Source organism: Chamaea fasciata, unplaced genomic scaffold, assembly GCF_029207755.1.
Source record: "Chamaea fasciata isolate MVZ Bird 193981 ecotype frontalis unplaced genomic scaffold, bChaFas1.0.hap1 SCAF_4, whole genome shotgun sequence".
Taxonomy (NCBI): Eukaryota; Metazoa; Chordata; class Aves; order Passeriformes; family Sylviidae; genus Chamaea; species Chamaea fasciata.
This window is the reverse complement of record NW_027094089.1, coordinates 79,139,366-79,154,817: the sequence shown is the minus strand read 5'-3', so window position 1 is coordinate 79,154,817 and position 15,452 is coordinate 79,139,366. Positions and strand designations below refer to the sequence as shown.

The following is a 15,452-nucleotide window of genomic DNA, read 5'->3' as shown; positions in this document are numbered from 1 at the left end:
TTCCCTGTGCACTGTGAATTCCACCAAGCACCCAGCAGCAAACTGGGAACCAGCATCCCATGGATCTGTCAGAGCCTGGAGTTCAGGGGGGCTCCAGCTCCTTGGGGCGCTGGGTGTGCTGCGACTGTGCCAAGGCAAAACTGCACCTCCACCAGTTCACTTTGTTTGTGCTGCAATATTTCCAGTGCAGCTCATCGTTTTTTCTTTTCCCCCTCCTTTTTTTTTTTTTTTTTCCCTGCTTGTTTCAGAGGCATGCAGCTCAGCCCCTTTCCCCACACAGCTCTGTCCTGTTTGGCCTTGTGAGGTCTCCCCTCTGGCTGCTGGGCACTGGCGTGGGGCTGGCTGCTGAGAAAATCTCTTTTTCCTACAAAAATCACAGCAACTTTCACAGCTAAACCCCAGCAGCTAGCTGTAAAAATAAAAATATTGCACTTAGGAAGCCATTTCTGAACATGGATAAAATGATGATAGAGTTGATGTGCTTGTATTAATTGATGCTGATAAAATTGTAGCACATCAGTAACTGTCCCAGCCTCTGCCTTGACATTTCCGCTGCAGTTTTCTTCGTTATTTTTTATTCTTTATTCTGAAGTTTCTAGGATATGAGTGAAAACGTTTGTCCGAAAAGAGTAAGGGAAGTTGTTGGCAACTGCTGAGGTCGTAACATTAACGTGAGGTTGTAATAATGACAGAAAATGATGTAGCAAATGAAGAAATAAGTAACTAAAATTTATAATTTATTTCAGTTAATGGAGAAACTCCTGACTTCCCAACTAAACTGAAAGCTCTGACAATTCCTTTAGAATTTGAACTGCCTGTTTTTAGCAATTTTTTTTATTAACATAAACCTGCCACTTCTCTCAGCTGGTGTTAGTTAAAATAACTTTTGCCATTTGGGATTGCAAGTGTAAATGTGTGTATCATTAACTGCTGGAGCTTCAGCAAAACACTGAAACCACTTTAGCTAGTTTGAGTTTCGTTCTTCCCCCAGACATGACGATGTACAGACAGATGTCATCGTGACTCATATCAGGGTGAATTTGGGTTATGATATTTTGAATTCTCCCAGGAATAGAAATCAGGGACTTGTTGGGGTAATTCCACTGGAAAATGGAAGCTGCACCCGAGCTGCAGACCCCTTATCCCTTTGTGCGTCCTCTCAGCTGTGGCCAAATCGTATTTTGAGGAAGATGAATCAAACCAAACACTCTCCTCAGTAAGCTGTTTCCCTTTGGAAATTGTATATTTTATTTTTTTTTTAACAGAGGAATTACAAAATTATTTTCCACTCTCTGCAGATTAGTATGTGAACTCTTGAGTGTTGATCTTTTTCTACTAATTCTGCTGTTTGAAGATCTCGTGTCTACAGAAGGGTTTTATGCACACTGTTTTATGCCAGTAATTGAGAAAATGAATAATACTACATGCATAGAGAGGAATTTCTTTTCCTAGTACAGAACTAATCTAAACATGAAAATTTGCTATAAACATTCTGATGCATGACCTAAAAACACTTATTTCTGTGGCATGGAAATTGGAGCTGAAGCAATATCTAATCAACCTGGAGAGAACAGTGCCTTTGCAGCCTGAGTGTTTTATTTGATAGATACGTGTCTATATCCATGGATGAAGTGAGTGTCTCAGTCAAATAATTTCAACTAATGCCAGTTTAAATCACAGTTCAAGAACATTATCCTCCAGGAGAATTAACACTGTATTCATTTACATTATGCAATAAAGAATAACTGAGTGAAACCTTTCAGGTGAAAGGAAAGGAGTATTTTATACATTATCATCTTAAAATCATCCTTTGTTCTGATAATGGCGAGTGGTCACTGCATTGCATGAATTCCAAACTCACCTTTGGAGTGTTGGAGGGAAATTAAAAGTGAATGAGAAACTCAGGGAGGCTGAGTACTTCTTGCTCAACTTCCTGAGAGCAAGTGATAATCTTTCTAAAGAACAAAAAATGATGTGACCAGGAGGCATGATATAGCACGATTTCAAGCTGTCAGAATGTACAAAATGAAAAATAATGGCTTAATGCTGGATCTGGGCCTGTGGCACTTTTCTTTAGAGGACATAGAAAACAAAATACAGGCCAACGGCAAAAAGAACTGGTTTTCACTCCAAGCAAAGCTATTGCCAGATGAAACTAATTAACTCCATGTTTGTTCCTTCATTAAGCACTTTTCAGAAGGACTCCTGATGGGAGAGAGTGAGGGGAAGAAGACCCTGCTTTATGCTCTCCCTTTTGACTATTATTGGGAAAAGTGGAGCAGAGAGGAGCAAAGGGAGATACAAGAACAAGAGAAAACCGAATGTGAAGCGGTTGTGCCTCCAGTGAGCAGAACTTTGAAAAGGCAGAGAGTAACAGTCTCAATAGCAATTATCCCTGCCCCTACCAATCTAAGCCTTGCAGCTCATCAGATATGGATCCTGCCGGGAGATTTTTTTAGGATATCTTGATTTATTAAACCTCAAACCACTACCATAATACCTTCATACGTGCTTCTTGCTTCTTTTTTTTGTTTTTCATCAAAGGCAAACTATTCTTGGGCTGCTCATGACCATTTCTTTTTTTACATTTTTTCCTTTCCTACTTTTAATTGAGTCCTAACTAACGAATAGCAAGACTTACCACGTTTTCCCATTCAAGTGAAACACGATTCCCTAGATGAAGGCACCACTTCAAATTTCATTTTGCTATATGAGACACCCCCAGTCATGTAAAAATCTCCAGGCTTTTTCCAAAATATCTCCTGACCTGATTCAGCTGATCTGCTGGATACCTCGTTCAAAGCTAAATACTGCTGCAATGGGGGGGAAAAAAAAGTGGTTTTTAACCTATTTAGCCAGAGTGGCTTGTCATAATTACAGATTTATTAAAAATGAGGGAGAGAGGATGTGGATAAAGGTCTGGGCAGTCTCACAGATAGAAACCACAGATGAGAAGTAGACTGAAGTTTTCTATTCTGTTTGAAGGTTTTGTAAGCCGCATAAATTTATCTGTGATCAATTCTCTCCTTCTTTTAATTGTGCAATTACACCCTGAGAGAGTTTCCTTACATTAAAGCCAAATATTTCTATGTGTTCCTAGGTACTGATATGCTGATACCAACGCACTCTCCAGCCAGTTGTTATCTTCTGAGCTTCTGTGTCAGAAAATATAACTCCAACCTATGTCTGGAAAGGAATTCAAATAACTTAACCTGCTGTATTCATTTCTGGCTCAATTGAGGGCATTTTCTTTCAAGTCAGTACAACCAAACCAGCATATTGTGAATGCCCTTCCAAATCCTCTGGAAAGAATTTTGAATGGTATAAATTCTGTAGGCTGTTGTGCTTTAGCTCCTGTTCTTACTTTTGGTCACTGACTTGCACCTTCTAACACCTGAGAAATATTTTAGCAATTATTATTATATACATCATTGCTAATGTCAGAAATTAATACCCACTGAACATCTCCTGTGCAGAAAAGAAGGAGGATGAGGCAGCACCTTAGAGGAATTCCTTAGTGAGGAAACCTCTGCCCATGAGCCCACAGCACCTTTGTAAGACAGAGAGAGAATTGTCTTCACAACCTTTACAGACAGAACATTAGGTCTGCTTTAATTTGACAGTATCAAGTGTATTTAACAGTATTTCTGACAACCTGACTTAATAAAGCGTGTTCTCTCGATGCCATTAGTTACTTGGCATTTATCTGGACAGTTAATAGAGACAACTTGCTCCAACAAGCCAAGGTCTGTGTCTGCCTCTTTCACTGTAATTGAATCGAAATAAAAACACAAAATCAAAATAAATGTAGCACATTAAATCGAAAGAAAAAAAAAAAAAAGAAAGTCTAGAAGTGTGTAACTGAGATGAATTGGGGAAAATATTGCTTAGATGATGATGATGATGATGATGATGATGGTGATGATGGTGATGATGGTGATGATGATGGTGATTACAGTTTTTTTTTCCTGGATTACCAGTAGTATTCACTAGGCTGGAGAGAGGCAAATTTGCATTGTAATGTGGATATACAAAAGATCACACAGCGATTTTATTGCATGTATTCAATAAAATACTGTCCTTTCAGTCCTGACTTTGTTGCTTTTTCAATTGTGTTAAGGTCAGTTTTGGATTCCCTTTAACATCAAGTGAAAAAGTGTAAGGAAACTTTAAACAGCTGAGGAGTAATTGGGCTCCATTTGAACAAGGCAGTGAGAGGCACATTTGAGCTCTCCTGCTTTGTGGCATCCCATGGGAGTTTTCTCCCAAGCAACTTTATTGGCATTTTGTGCCACCAAGCCACCCCACATCTCTTTTTTAGCAGAAATTGGGATCCTTTGAGTGAATGAAACAAATTAAGGCAAAAGAAATTAGACTTACAGCTCTGCCCTTTCTGTGCTTATCTCAGCAGTCCGTTGTGTTCTGGTTGAACAGCCTGGCTCCTGCAGGATCACCAGGCTGGAACTTCCCAGGAAGTTGTCTTGCTCTGCTCCTAAATCCCCTGTGACATGCTGCACCAGGAGACTGCACTGCCTGCACAGCTCAGCTGGGGGGTTTTGCTGGGTCAGGCATATCAGACAGAAAGGTCAAAACTCCATCCTAAGCCACTGCACCAGCACACAGAACAGGGTGGGGGTAAGGAATGGCACAAGAGGAATTTCTGCCTTTAAGGTGGAGTTCTCCATTAACTGAATGATGAGCTGGAGAGAATCTTTTGTGAGTGGCTTTTGTGAGCGACTAGAGACTCATGACCCAGAACCAGAATTTTCGTCTTTAAATGATCTATATATACCTGTTGTAAACATGATAGAGCACCCCAGGTTTTGTTCAGGGTATTTATTTACTCTCTGCCCTGCTCAAAAGAGTGGCCAGAAATGGTGGCATCAGAGCCAGCCTCTCTCCTTTGCCTTTTCACTGACTATATGACAAAGGGAAAGCCCCTGCTCTGCAGAGATGAATGTCCAAAAACATGAACCCCAATGGACCAAAACTGAAGGCAATTTTTGAAGAAATATGCTCAGTCTGGAATCAGAGCTTTTGATCTGGCGGTCATGGCAGAGAGGGAGAGCGCGAGCTCCCACCAAAGACGTGGAACATGACTAAGATGAAATCACTGGGGTGTTTTTGACTCCGTGTGTTTGTGTATGTGCATCTCTATTTCTTCACATTCTGCACTGTTCTGAAATGGTCTGACATGGAGAAAGAGCTTTCCTGAGCATGTGTGCTAAATGAACACTGTAAAAGAGGTTTCCCTAGCAACTCAAACCATATGTAATAGCTTAAAATAGCTTTTCTCCAACTCCTAAGATTTCTTAGTGGTTTGCTTACTATTTCCATTTAAATCAAGGTGTATTTGCCTAGTTCAAAAAGGTTCTTCCTTTTCTCAACTTATATTAAAATGAACAGGGTTTGAAAATTCTCATTTCTTGCCAGAATGCCTCCCTTCCTCTTGACTTGTAACTCATCAGGTAAACTGAAGCATGGCAAAAGGTGACAGTGTCTGTCCACTTTCTCAAATATATTGCCTTTGTTTGCTGCTCAAAACATTTCATTGGAAGTATATTGGCCTCTTCTTATTGTAATGGGAAGTTCTAGCAGACTTTGATTTCTGTGAGGTCAGTACAATGAGAAGATAAATTGTGCAACTATGAAATATAAAGAATTCATGTACGTAGGGTACATGAATTCCACTTTGCACTGCAAAGCTGTTTGCAGGCAAATCTGGATGTTTGAAAGCTCAGTTCCTGTTGTGTCCCCAGGAAAATGCTCTTATATATGAGTGAACTGTGATACCAAGAGGCTCTGGTTGCTCTGAGGTAATAAAAGAAACAGGCAACAAAACTGAGACATAACCCATACATTGATTTTTCAGTCATGAAGCTAAAAATTTAAGCTGAGAGAACTTGAATTTGATTAAATCAAATGTTAATATCCAGGTAAGAAATCTGGATTCTTGTCCAAAGAATATTTTCGAAATATGTACAACAAAACTGAAGGAAGGGCCAGGTATCAGCCATTGCTCTCCTTTCCAATAAAAATGTTTGTTTAGCCTAAATAGGTTTTGGGGGAGAATGTGATGAGGGAAACTCTTCATCCTGTAAAACGGCATGAGAATACAGTGCCTATTTCCTTACAAAACGCTATGAAACTGTATTAATTTAGGAGCTCTAGGCTATATTTAAACCTGAAATGAAGGCATATTCCTTTAACTACTTTTAGTTATCCTCTTGTTCCCTGTGAGCAGCAGACAGGTTTTAGTGAAATATCCTGACTTGTCACGTAGGGTGGAAACAATTACTACAATGAAATTGAAGATGTTTTAAGCTAAGAATTATTGGATGGGGCAACATTTTCATAAAGTGCCAGGCTCTCTGGTCTTGTTCTAGCTATTTTAATTGGCTTTGAATTGAGTTTTGACTATTAAGCATTTGCTTGAAAAAGGAGAGAAGGAGGTGGTCTGGGAGCAGATTTGCTGTCACAGCAGGGTGGGAATTTCCAGTCCTGGTGTTTCTGTTGATGGAGTCACTGAGGGGGAATCTGATGCCATAGAGGAATAAATTTGGTTACAACTTTGTTTCAGAGGGGTTGTTTTCTTGACATTTATATCCTATACTTGTCTTCAACTCTTTCTGTGTATCCCAACAGTACTCCAGCTTCATTTTTTAATTCTTTTACACTGCACACCAACAGGTGCAAAACAAGCAAGCCACAGTCTCATTTAATTGCCTGATATGATCATTTTCTAAATACATTAGAGAATTATTTCATTCTAGCAGAATGAAAGGAGCTAAATCAAACTGGTCTAGTTCAGCTGGGCAAATTGAGCTGTTTGATTAAAACAAACAAATCCCTTTATTCTTTTTAAATCTGTAGGATTTTAGTAATTTTCCTCATTACAATATGCCAAAGTCAACAATTCAGCCAGAAACCAAGGGTGAAAATAAATAGTTTCTTTCTTTTAAGACCTTGTCTGGCTGTAACTCTGAAACCAAGCAAAACCTTCTTCCCCTTTTCCCAGGGTGTTTCACCAACCATCTGATTTCTTGTTGATTTTTCAGTTGCATAATCTCAGTGTGTCTGTAAAAACTGCTCTGCCCTGGGCACATGTGTTTAATCATCTCCTTAACTTTTTCTGGAGACATTAAGAAGTGATTTTAAGAACAGTAATAACTCTTTAAAAAGTCATTTAACAGCTGTCTTTGCTGAGAGCAAGCTCTGCGGAGTAGAATGAGAAGATAATTGTATCGTAAAAAAATTGTTTTGAAATGACTGGAATTGTCCTAGATTCTTAAATTACTATTAAATGATTTTTTTTTCCCTTGCCTATAATAATTCATCTTTGAAAGCTAGGCTTGTTAAATGTAGGCCTGTAAAATATTGTGTGTTTTCTAGTGAGTCAGATTATTTCTCTTCATAGACTTCTGGGTGGGTAGACAGGGTTTGACTTGATGACATCCAGAGCCCCTTTTCAGCATAAAGTTTCCTATGATTCTATTTGTCTATCTATTAAAAAAAAAAATTAATAAATATCTAGTCCTTCCACAGGGTGAATATAAAATTAATTTCAAAACACAGTTCTACTCATTCCTTTCATCTTTAATAACTGTATCAACCCACTTCAATATCCTTGTTTTTTTTTTTTGCTCTTTCAAGTTCTTCAGAAGATGTCATAACAGAAGGTGAGAATAGGAATACATCCCAAGGATGCATTTGAGACATTTTGATTCTAATTTCTGTACCAAGAGCTCTTGTATGAGGTCACAGCATTTTTTTAGTCAGAATTAATTCATTGGTCACTGGTGCAAGTGCACTTGGCCTCAAAAGGCCTGTTCCTCTTTGTGAATTATCAGCTGCTGGGGAAAAAGCTGATTTTCCTCTTAGATTTTAATCCTGCATCAGATACCACTTACTATAACTTTATAGGTTTTCCACACTTAGCGAATTGTTAGACATAAAATTTTCTTGGCTACAGCCAGCCAAGAATATTTCAGCCAAACCATATTTCAACCAGTTGTGAATGAATTTCCATAAAATGCTGTCACTTCTGACTCCTCTCAAATCAGCTACAAACATCTTAAACCATCCAGTTTCAAACTCATATTTTGACCTTTAGCTAAAGAACATTGTTGGAAGAAAATTAGCTTTTGCTTGTCCCAGAGGAAACAAGGAAGCATTTTGGTTATTCATTGCAGGCTTGCAGAAAGTCATCTTTTTAAAACATACTGCTGGAATTGATATTAAATTGTTATAAACGCTAAAGAAACTGAAAAGTTCTCCACAAGACACACACATAATTTCCTTGCTGCTACTTCTTTCCAAATTATACAGGGTAAAATTCATATAATTAATATTTCTGAGCCGTTAGAAATAAAACTTAAGTCATCAAGACTTTGCCAAGCATAACATCTCAAAGTAAACTGAAGTGCCTCATTAACAGGTTTTGCTAGAAATTATGGAGAGCAGAAAAGAAATAGTTGTCATGTATACCTTGAACATCAGAGTGTTATTTTTCAATGTGTTATACCAGATAGTGCAAAGTTCAGCCTCAAGGACTGTCTGGAGTAACCCATTTTGGAACAAATGTAAAGCTGGTTTGAAATCATACTGTTAAATCACCAATGGTTCACTGACAAATAGGAAGGTAAATCAAACTGAGTTCCTAAGGAACTTAGCACTGAAGTTCCTCTATAACTTCCCATAAATTTTCTAAATTACTTGAAAAATAAAGATAAATCTATGATAGTATATATTGCAATTGGAGATTGTGCCAAGCTGAGAAGAGCTGCAGGGATGGAGGGATATTGGATCAGAACTGAATGTTAAATCACTAAATCAGAGTTATAAAATCAGAACTGAATACTAGCTCAGCCAACTGGAGCCATTATCTGATAAACACAAGATGGAATTTATTTGTGCAAAGTGCTGGTTTTAGGAACAAATAACTGCAAAAATGTGCAGATGGTTTGGGAACAGGTCTCTGGTACAGAGGCAGGAGTTTTACATTAATCACAAGGCAGGCATGAGCAAGAGTACCACGGTGTTGATAAAAGAAAAACAACTACTGAGGACATTCAAACAGCTTGAGTCAGGATGGCACAGGAGGAATCCAGCTCTCCACTAGAACTGCCAGACTCCAACAGGAGCACATCCAGGCCTGGTCACTGAGCTGCAAGTTCAGACAGACCTGCTGGAGACAGGCAGGACAGCAATGAAATGTCAGAGCTGTCAGGGTACGGATTCTGAGACAAGACTGAAGAATTGCAGCTCTTTAGACCTCCAGCAATTTTCAAAAGTAAGCAAAGGGTGTCAAGAAGAAAAGTGTGGCAATAAGAAGAATAAAGAGAACAATATGCCGCCTGTACTGATGGGGGAAGACCAAGGCATTAATGAACTGAAATTCTAAGACAAGCAAGGAAGCACCTAAACCTAGCTGGTCCAGCTTTGCCACAGAAGGATTGAAATGCCGTCTGACTCCATGTCCTGCATTGCTGACCGTGCTTCTAAAATATTTACATGTTAAACTTAAGATTTTTTGAAATTTTTTTTCAAAATGCTGGACGTTCAGTGAAAACAAAACTGGAGTAGTTCTGTTTTAAAAATAAAGACTGCTGTGATGCGAGATTAGGAATTGTCATTTCTAAACTTTACCTTGGGCATCAGAAATTGTTCATGGAACTGCATTCTTACCCAGGATAGGAAAACAGTGTTGTGACGTACCACCCCAAATGCAGCCCTTCATGACCTTCTTTGCACAGGGAACATCGCATTCCTCCCTTTTCCTGCTGCCTTGGGATCTATTATCAGTCATTCCTCTGCTTCACTGTTTATATGGATACCCGGAACTTCACTCAGTGCCAAAAGCCCTCTCAATCTGGTTTGACCAGTGGTTTCACAGAACAACTCCTAAGTTCCATTTTCACCAGGGAAATTATCACCTGCTTTCTTTTTCTTTATTTCACACTGGAATGGGAGCCAAGGCTGTCTTCTGCTACTGGAGCTAAAAGCAGAAAACTGTCAGATAGGAGACAACCTCTGAAATAGTCATATACACGTGTGTGTGTTTATATGTATGTCAGAGACAGTGAAGAAAATAGTCTGATAGTTATTTCCACATGTCTGCCAAAACTAAAAAAAAAAAAAAAAAAAAAAAAAAAGTGAATTTTCAAGCCTTAAGATGAAGTATCAAAGTAGCTGTAGATCAAAAATAGCCACCACAGAAAAGGATTGCCTTTGGGAGGTTGCATCTCACAAGTATCTGTTTCCATGTGCATCAGTCATTACTGTTTGGCTTATGACAGCAAAAAATTCCATTAAAATGAATTAGAAATATATTTTGCCTCATGTGGGAAATTGGAAAACATTTGTCCTTAGCAAAACTACAGTCTGTCCCCAGTTAGAGTTAGTCAGCAATTTTTCAGCCACAAAGTTTAAAAAAAAAAAAAAATCCTGAAGGGAAAAATGATGAATGGATGCTACATTTACCATTGAAATCTAAGTGCCTTTGGGCAAGTAGGAAATACTTAACCAGCACACATGGTCTGCAGTAGCCCACTTGTGGAACTGGAAACCTGGCAGGCATGCAGGAATGGATGTGGTAATGTGGCATAATGTTAATAAATGCTGGGCACAGTGCTCTCATGGAGAAGTCAGTGTCTGTGAGACCAGAACTTAGTAAGGGAAGTAATCAAAGTAATTAAATATCAAAATTCTTCTTTTTAGGAGGCTTCAGTGCTTTTTCAGTCTGTGTGTGTACAAGTGTGTTCATGGGGTGCACACAAGATTGACTGTCAAAATCTAGCCATCAAATCTTCCCAGTGTGTGCTGATGTCTCTCGATCACTGCCAGACCACTTCCTTTTAAAGAAATGGAAACGTTTCCTGGGCCCCCTGGCAGAGGAGCCTGAACCTCACAAGATTCCAGACAGGATAGATCAGGGGTGTCCTGTACAGCTCAAGTGCTCTGCCCTACCCCAGCCCTGCCTGCTGAACCAGCATCCACCCACAGGTTATTTCCCATGGGTTCTTACAGAGCTCACTCCAGCTCCCTCTTTGAGCCAGACCTGAAATCTCTGAAGGTGTTTGCTCTTCCTTGGCAAGGCCATATTCCACAGGTTCAGCTTGCTGATCACCCCAGAAAGTGCTGTATTGGGAAATAAACTCTATCAATACAACAACTTGGTGGCTATGCAGGCTTTAGCTGGTTTCTCTTTCTTTCACCCATGAAGAGGTCCCAGCCCTCGTTCAAGGAGCAGATTGATGAGAATCGGATGAGGTCAGTAAATACAGGTTGTCCACTGTTCATCTTTTTTTTCCAAACCAAAAGGATCTTAGATCCTTTTGACCAGCAGGTCAAGGCCCATCATTTTAGATGCTCGCAGGAGGCTTTTCGAGCAGGTTCCCTGAGCAGCACTGGACCTAACACTCCCAAGAATGCTGAGAGGCTTTCCTTATCCTTGTGCCAATAAACCATCTATTTATGACCCAGAATGTATTGGCTTACCACACATAATTGTGGTTATGATTAGGACAAAACTAATCAGTTTTAGTCGTTTGAGCCTCATTTACTTTGTCACTTGTCAGGGGATACAATTCAAGAGCAAGCACCTTGATCAGGAGGGTTTCTTTAAATCCTGCACTATTTAATTTGGGGACAGGAATACCAAAATGCATCGAAGAAAGCAGAAATAAGTGTATTGATGATATGTATTCCAAATGGAACTGTTGTTTGGAACTTTATTATTTAACTTTCCTCCTCAATAACCAACCTGTATTTCATCAAACCCCAGGGGTGCTCTCCGCCCATCACTGACACCATTTAGTCCTGAGGTTTCTAGAGAAAGACAGCTCAAATTTTTCTGAAGAAATTCAGAATACTGTTTTCACATTTCCAAAGTTTTCCAATGGGAAGCATTAAATTCTTAGTAGAAACAGCTTTCATATTCTCCTCAGGGTTGAGGTGTTGGCCAGATTCTCTCTCCTTTTCTACTATTTTGGACGTCCATGTGACACTCAGCAGAGTCCTGCTTTAGATCCACCTAAAAATAGGACTTCTTCTTCAGGCAGAGGGAAATCTGCTGGTTTAGAGACAGCTGCTCTGGAGGTACGGTGTCTTTGTGGTCTAAAAGGCAAATTTGTCTTTGGTGTGCTCAGGTGTGGATGTGAAGTTCAGCTGCAATACCTGCACAGCTCCTGCTGTGGTGGCTTTAGCAGTGCGAGGACAGGGGCTCAGGGGGTCCTGCAAACACATGATTTTTACGTGTTAATCACCAGCAGAGCCCACTGGTTACCATTGATTTGGACTCTCTGGAACTTCTAAAGGAAAAGGAGACATGAAATGGTTTAAAGGCATGATTTCAAAGATGAGGCATTGTTTTGAAGAGAAGGAAATATATCCAGATATGGATATCGACATCCTAGATTTAGGCAGATGTAGATATGGATTGCTGCTTCTCCTGATTTCTTCTCAGTATCTCATTTCTACCCAGCCAACTGATGTATTAATGAATGTGTGGCCTGTGCTGGATGCTGTAGGGGGAGGTTTTACTGTAGGAACAGTGTTTAACTTAACTATTTCTGTTAATAAACATTTAAGAAATTTGAGTTACTTTGTCCTTCATGGTCAGTTTTATTTTCTTGAAATTTTAATTATAGAGAAACTCATAGTCATGAGTTTCACTTTATAAACAATCTGTTGCCAATTCAGCTTTTTAAAATGTATGTTAAAGCAGATTTTAATCTACAACATGCAGTGATGGCTTTTACTGAAATCTTAAAGAAAGCCACTCATTTGACTGTAACAATATATGATATATGCAGTTCCAAAGCTATCCTAAATGCTGCAACTTTAAACAGCTCAAGAGTGGCACTTAAATTGGAATGGATATGAAGGTACAAAACTTGAGGAGGTCTTAGCAGAAACTTTATATATAGCTGGAGAAAATGTCACATCTTATTTTAGAAGGCAGTGGTTTAAGACCTCCCAAACTGAACTGATTAGGCTTTTTTTTACCTACTTCTTCACATGGTGTAGAATCTTATTTAGACGGACAAGTGTTCCTTATTTTTCCTCAAATTAAATCAATTTTCCTTCTAAGGTGTGTCTAAAATCACCTCTTTTTTCAGAAAATTTGTACTATCATTTGAAATGTTGTACTAAGGGTATGCTGCTTCCCCATTCCAAACCAGTGCCCTTGGAAACACATAGAAATCCCACAGTCCTTCCTCAGTGCTTTTATTCTGTAATGATTTTATCTGGTACCTAGTGACTACTGGGACTGGTTTCCAAGTGACATTTTGGAATGCAGTTTTTGCAGTTCCATCTGCAGATGTTCCCCCACAGCAGATGCACAACTTGAAAAACAATAACTGCTAAAAATATGTAAGCTGTCAGCTTGGTTTTTACTGAGAGAACTGTAACTTCAAGATAAATTTGTATTTAAATGCAATGTAACACGTTTAAGTTATGTCCAAAGTCTGATAGCAATCTCATCAAATGGTGCAAATAATCATATCATAAAGGCTTGATTTGAGTCCAAGGTGGGGAAAGGTGGGTAAAAATGTTGCTGGATAAGCTAAAGACACTGACATGAGTTTTGAAAAAGCAAACATAAAAAAACTTAATTAAATAAGTGGCAGTAGTATTGCATTCTTTTTTATTCACAACTTTAAAATAGCTCTTGCTTTGTGCTTACACCTGTAAGGTCTCATAGCTGTAATGTTTTTCCATCTGACCTTGCAGAAAATATTTGTCTTAGCATACTAAATAAGCTGTGAAAGTACTGGGGTTGCAAACAGATCTTTAAAAAAAGCAAAGAATGATGCTTCCTTTCCACTTAGTTCAAGGTTAATTTTACTTGCCAGGAAGACAGTAAAAGAAAATCAGTGAGAAATCTGAGAGGTCAATGGCAACCACAGAGCCCGTGCACCTCCAGCAGCTCCCATTTGTCAAAGTTGCACCCATTGATAAAGTCAGAATGAGGACAGGATGTCAGGAGGCTCCTTTTTTCACTGCACTCACACATAATAAATCAAGAGAAAAAACTGATATGCTGTGAATGTTGATAGAGCAGATTTGATAAACTGGCAGATTTTATGCATACGGAAGAGTTATGGAATGATGTACCTTAAGCAAAGATCAAAATTTCACGACAGTGTTCCTGTTCATTTTTCTGATGCAGAAGTGTTCCTTCTCGTCTGAGTGTGGGTGTGCACATACATAAAGTGAGACTAATGCAGTAAGGAACTCTAGCTAAAAACAAAGACAGCTTTAGGGAATAACTTGGAAACAAGTCTGGCTTTCCAAGCGCAGACTTTAATAACTCCTACCTCTCTGCAGATTCATCTGCATTTTGCTCTGTGATCATCTGCAGCTCCTGCGTGGTTTTACTTGAATCCTCTTTGGCAGAGTTTCCCTCCGTGCTGCCTTTGGGGGTGTCCTCGCCGGAGCGCAGCTGCTCGATGAGGTTCTGCTGGTGCCAGGCGTGGATGGCTCGGTGGTGCACCGGCGTCGGCCCCGGCACGGGGGCCAGGATGTTGTGGTGGACGGGGCTGCTGTTCTTCTTCAGCCCATTCCTGTCCCGAGAGTGGCTCTTCAACCTGTTCTGCACCGGAGTCCCTCTGTGCTCATATCCTTCCTGCTGATGGCAGCCCCCGGAGCCGGCGGAGCCCTGCGAGGGGTGGCTGAACCACCTCCAGCGGAGCCTCAGGATCTGCTTCACATCAAACTCTTTCTTTCCAGACACTGACATTTTTATTTTTTTTTTCCCCAGAGTGGGGGGGAAAGAAAAAAAATAAATATATATATATATATATATACAAAGCCTATTCTTTTAGGAAGGAAATGGATTCTTTGTTATCTCTTCTGTTTCAACTCCTTAAGGAAAGACAAAAGCAGAACGAATAGCGGTGGCTCTCTCCCCTCTCTCTTCTGGTTAATGCACCGCCAGCTCCCGCAGCCGATGCTGAGCTGCTGTTAACTGTAAAGGTGGGAATCCATACTGACAGGATGATGAGGTCAGACCTTAAACAAGTAAATCAGCTTAGCACAGGAAAGCAGCAACCATAACACTCCCCAGCTGCCGGGCTTACACACTCCCAGCTCCACAGCGCGGCTCCCAATATATAACCCAGCCTCACATGATCCTCAGGGAGCCCGGGCTGCAACTTAAGATGCAGGGAAGCAGGCGCAAATAAAGTGACAGGACTTTCTATCTTATCTCACGGCGTTCTCCATCAAGCCTGCTAATTAGCCACGCTGCGTTTCGCGGGAGGTTTAGAGAGGATGCTGCTCTCGGGAGGATTTTTTTGGTGGCGATCCGCGCAGCTCACGCGTTTCCTTGAGGGTCTGCATTTGTTTGTCTCGCCGTGTAAAAATTCCTACAAATGGCCTCGGTGTGGTAGCACTTACCTAAAGGAGAGGCAGCGTTTGGATGCATGGTGCAGGACTTGGCTGTG

The 15,452-nt window shown here is 40.0% G+C and overlaps 1 protein-coding gene across 1 annotated transcript in view; it reads right to left on the bottom strand.

The window, feature by feature from the left end:
• Positions 1-14,786, bottom strand: part of KLHL4 (kelch like family member 4) — a 39,096-nt gene extending 24,310 nt beyond the window's left edge. Inside the window, exon 1 of the mRNA XM_066182191.1 lies at positions 14,325-14,786. Within this exon, the coding sequence (XP_066038288.1) occupies positions 14,325-14,746 (422 nt within the window). The 5' untranslated portion in view covers positions 14,747-14,786. The remainder of the gene's footprint in view (positions 1-14,324) is intronic.
• Positions 14,787-15,452: the final 666 nt, after the last annotated feature.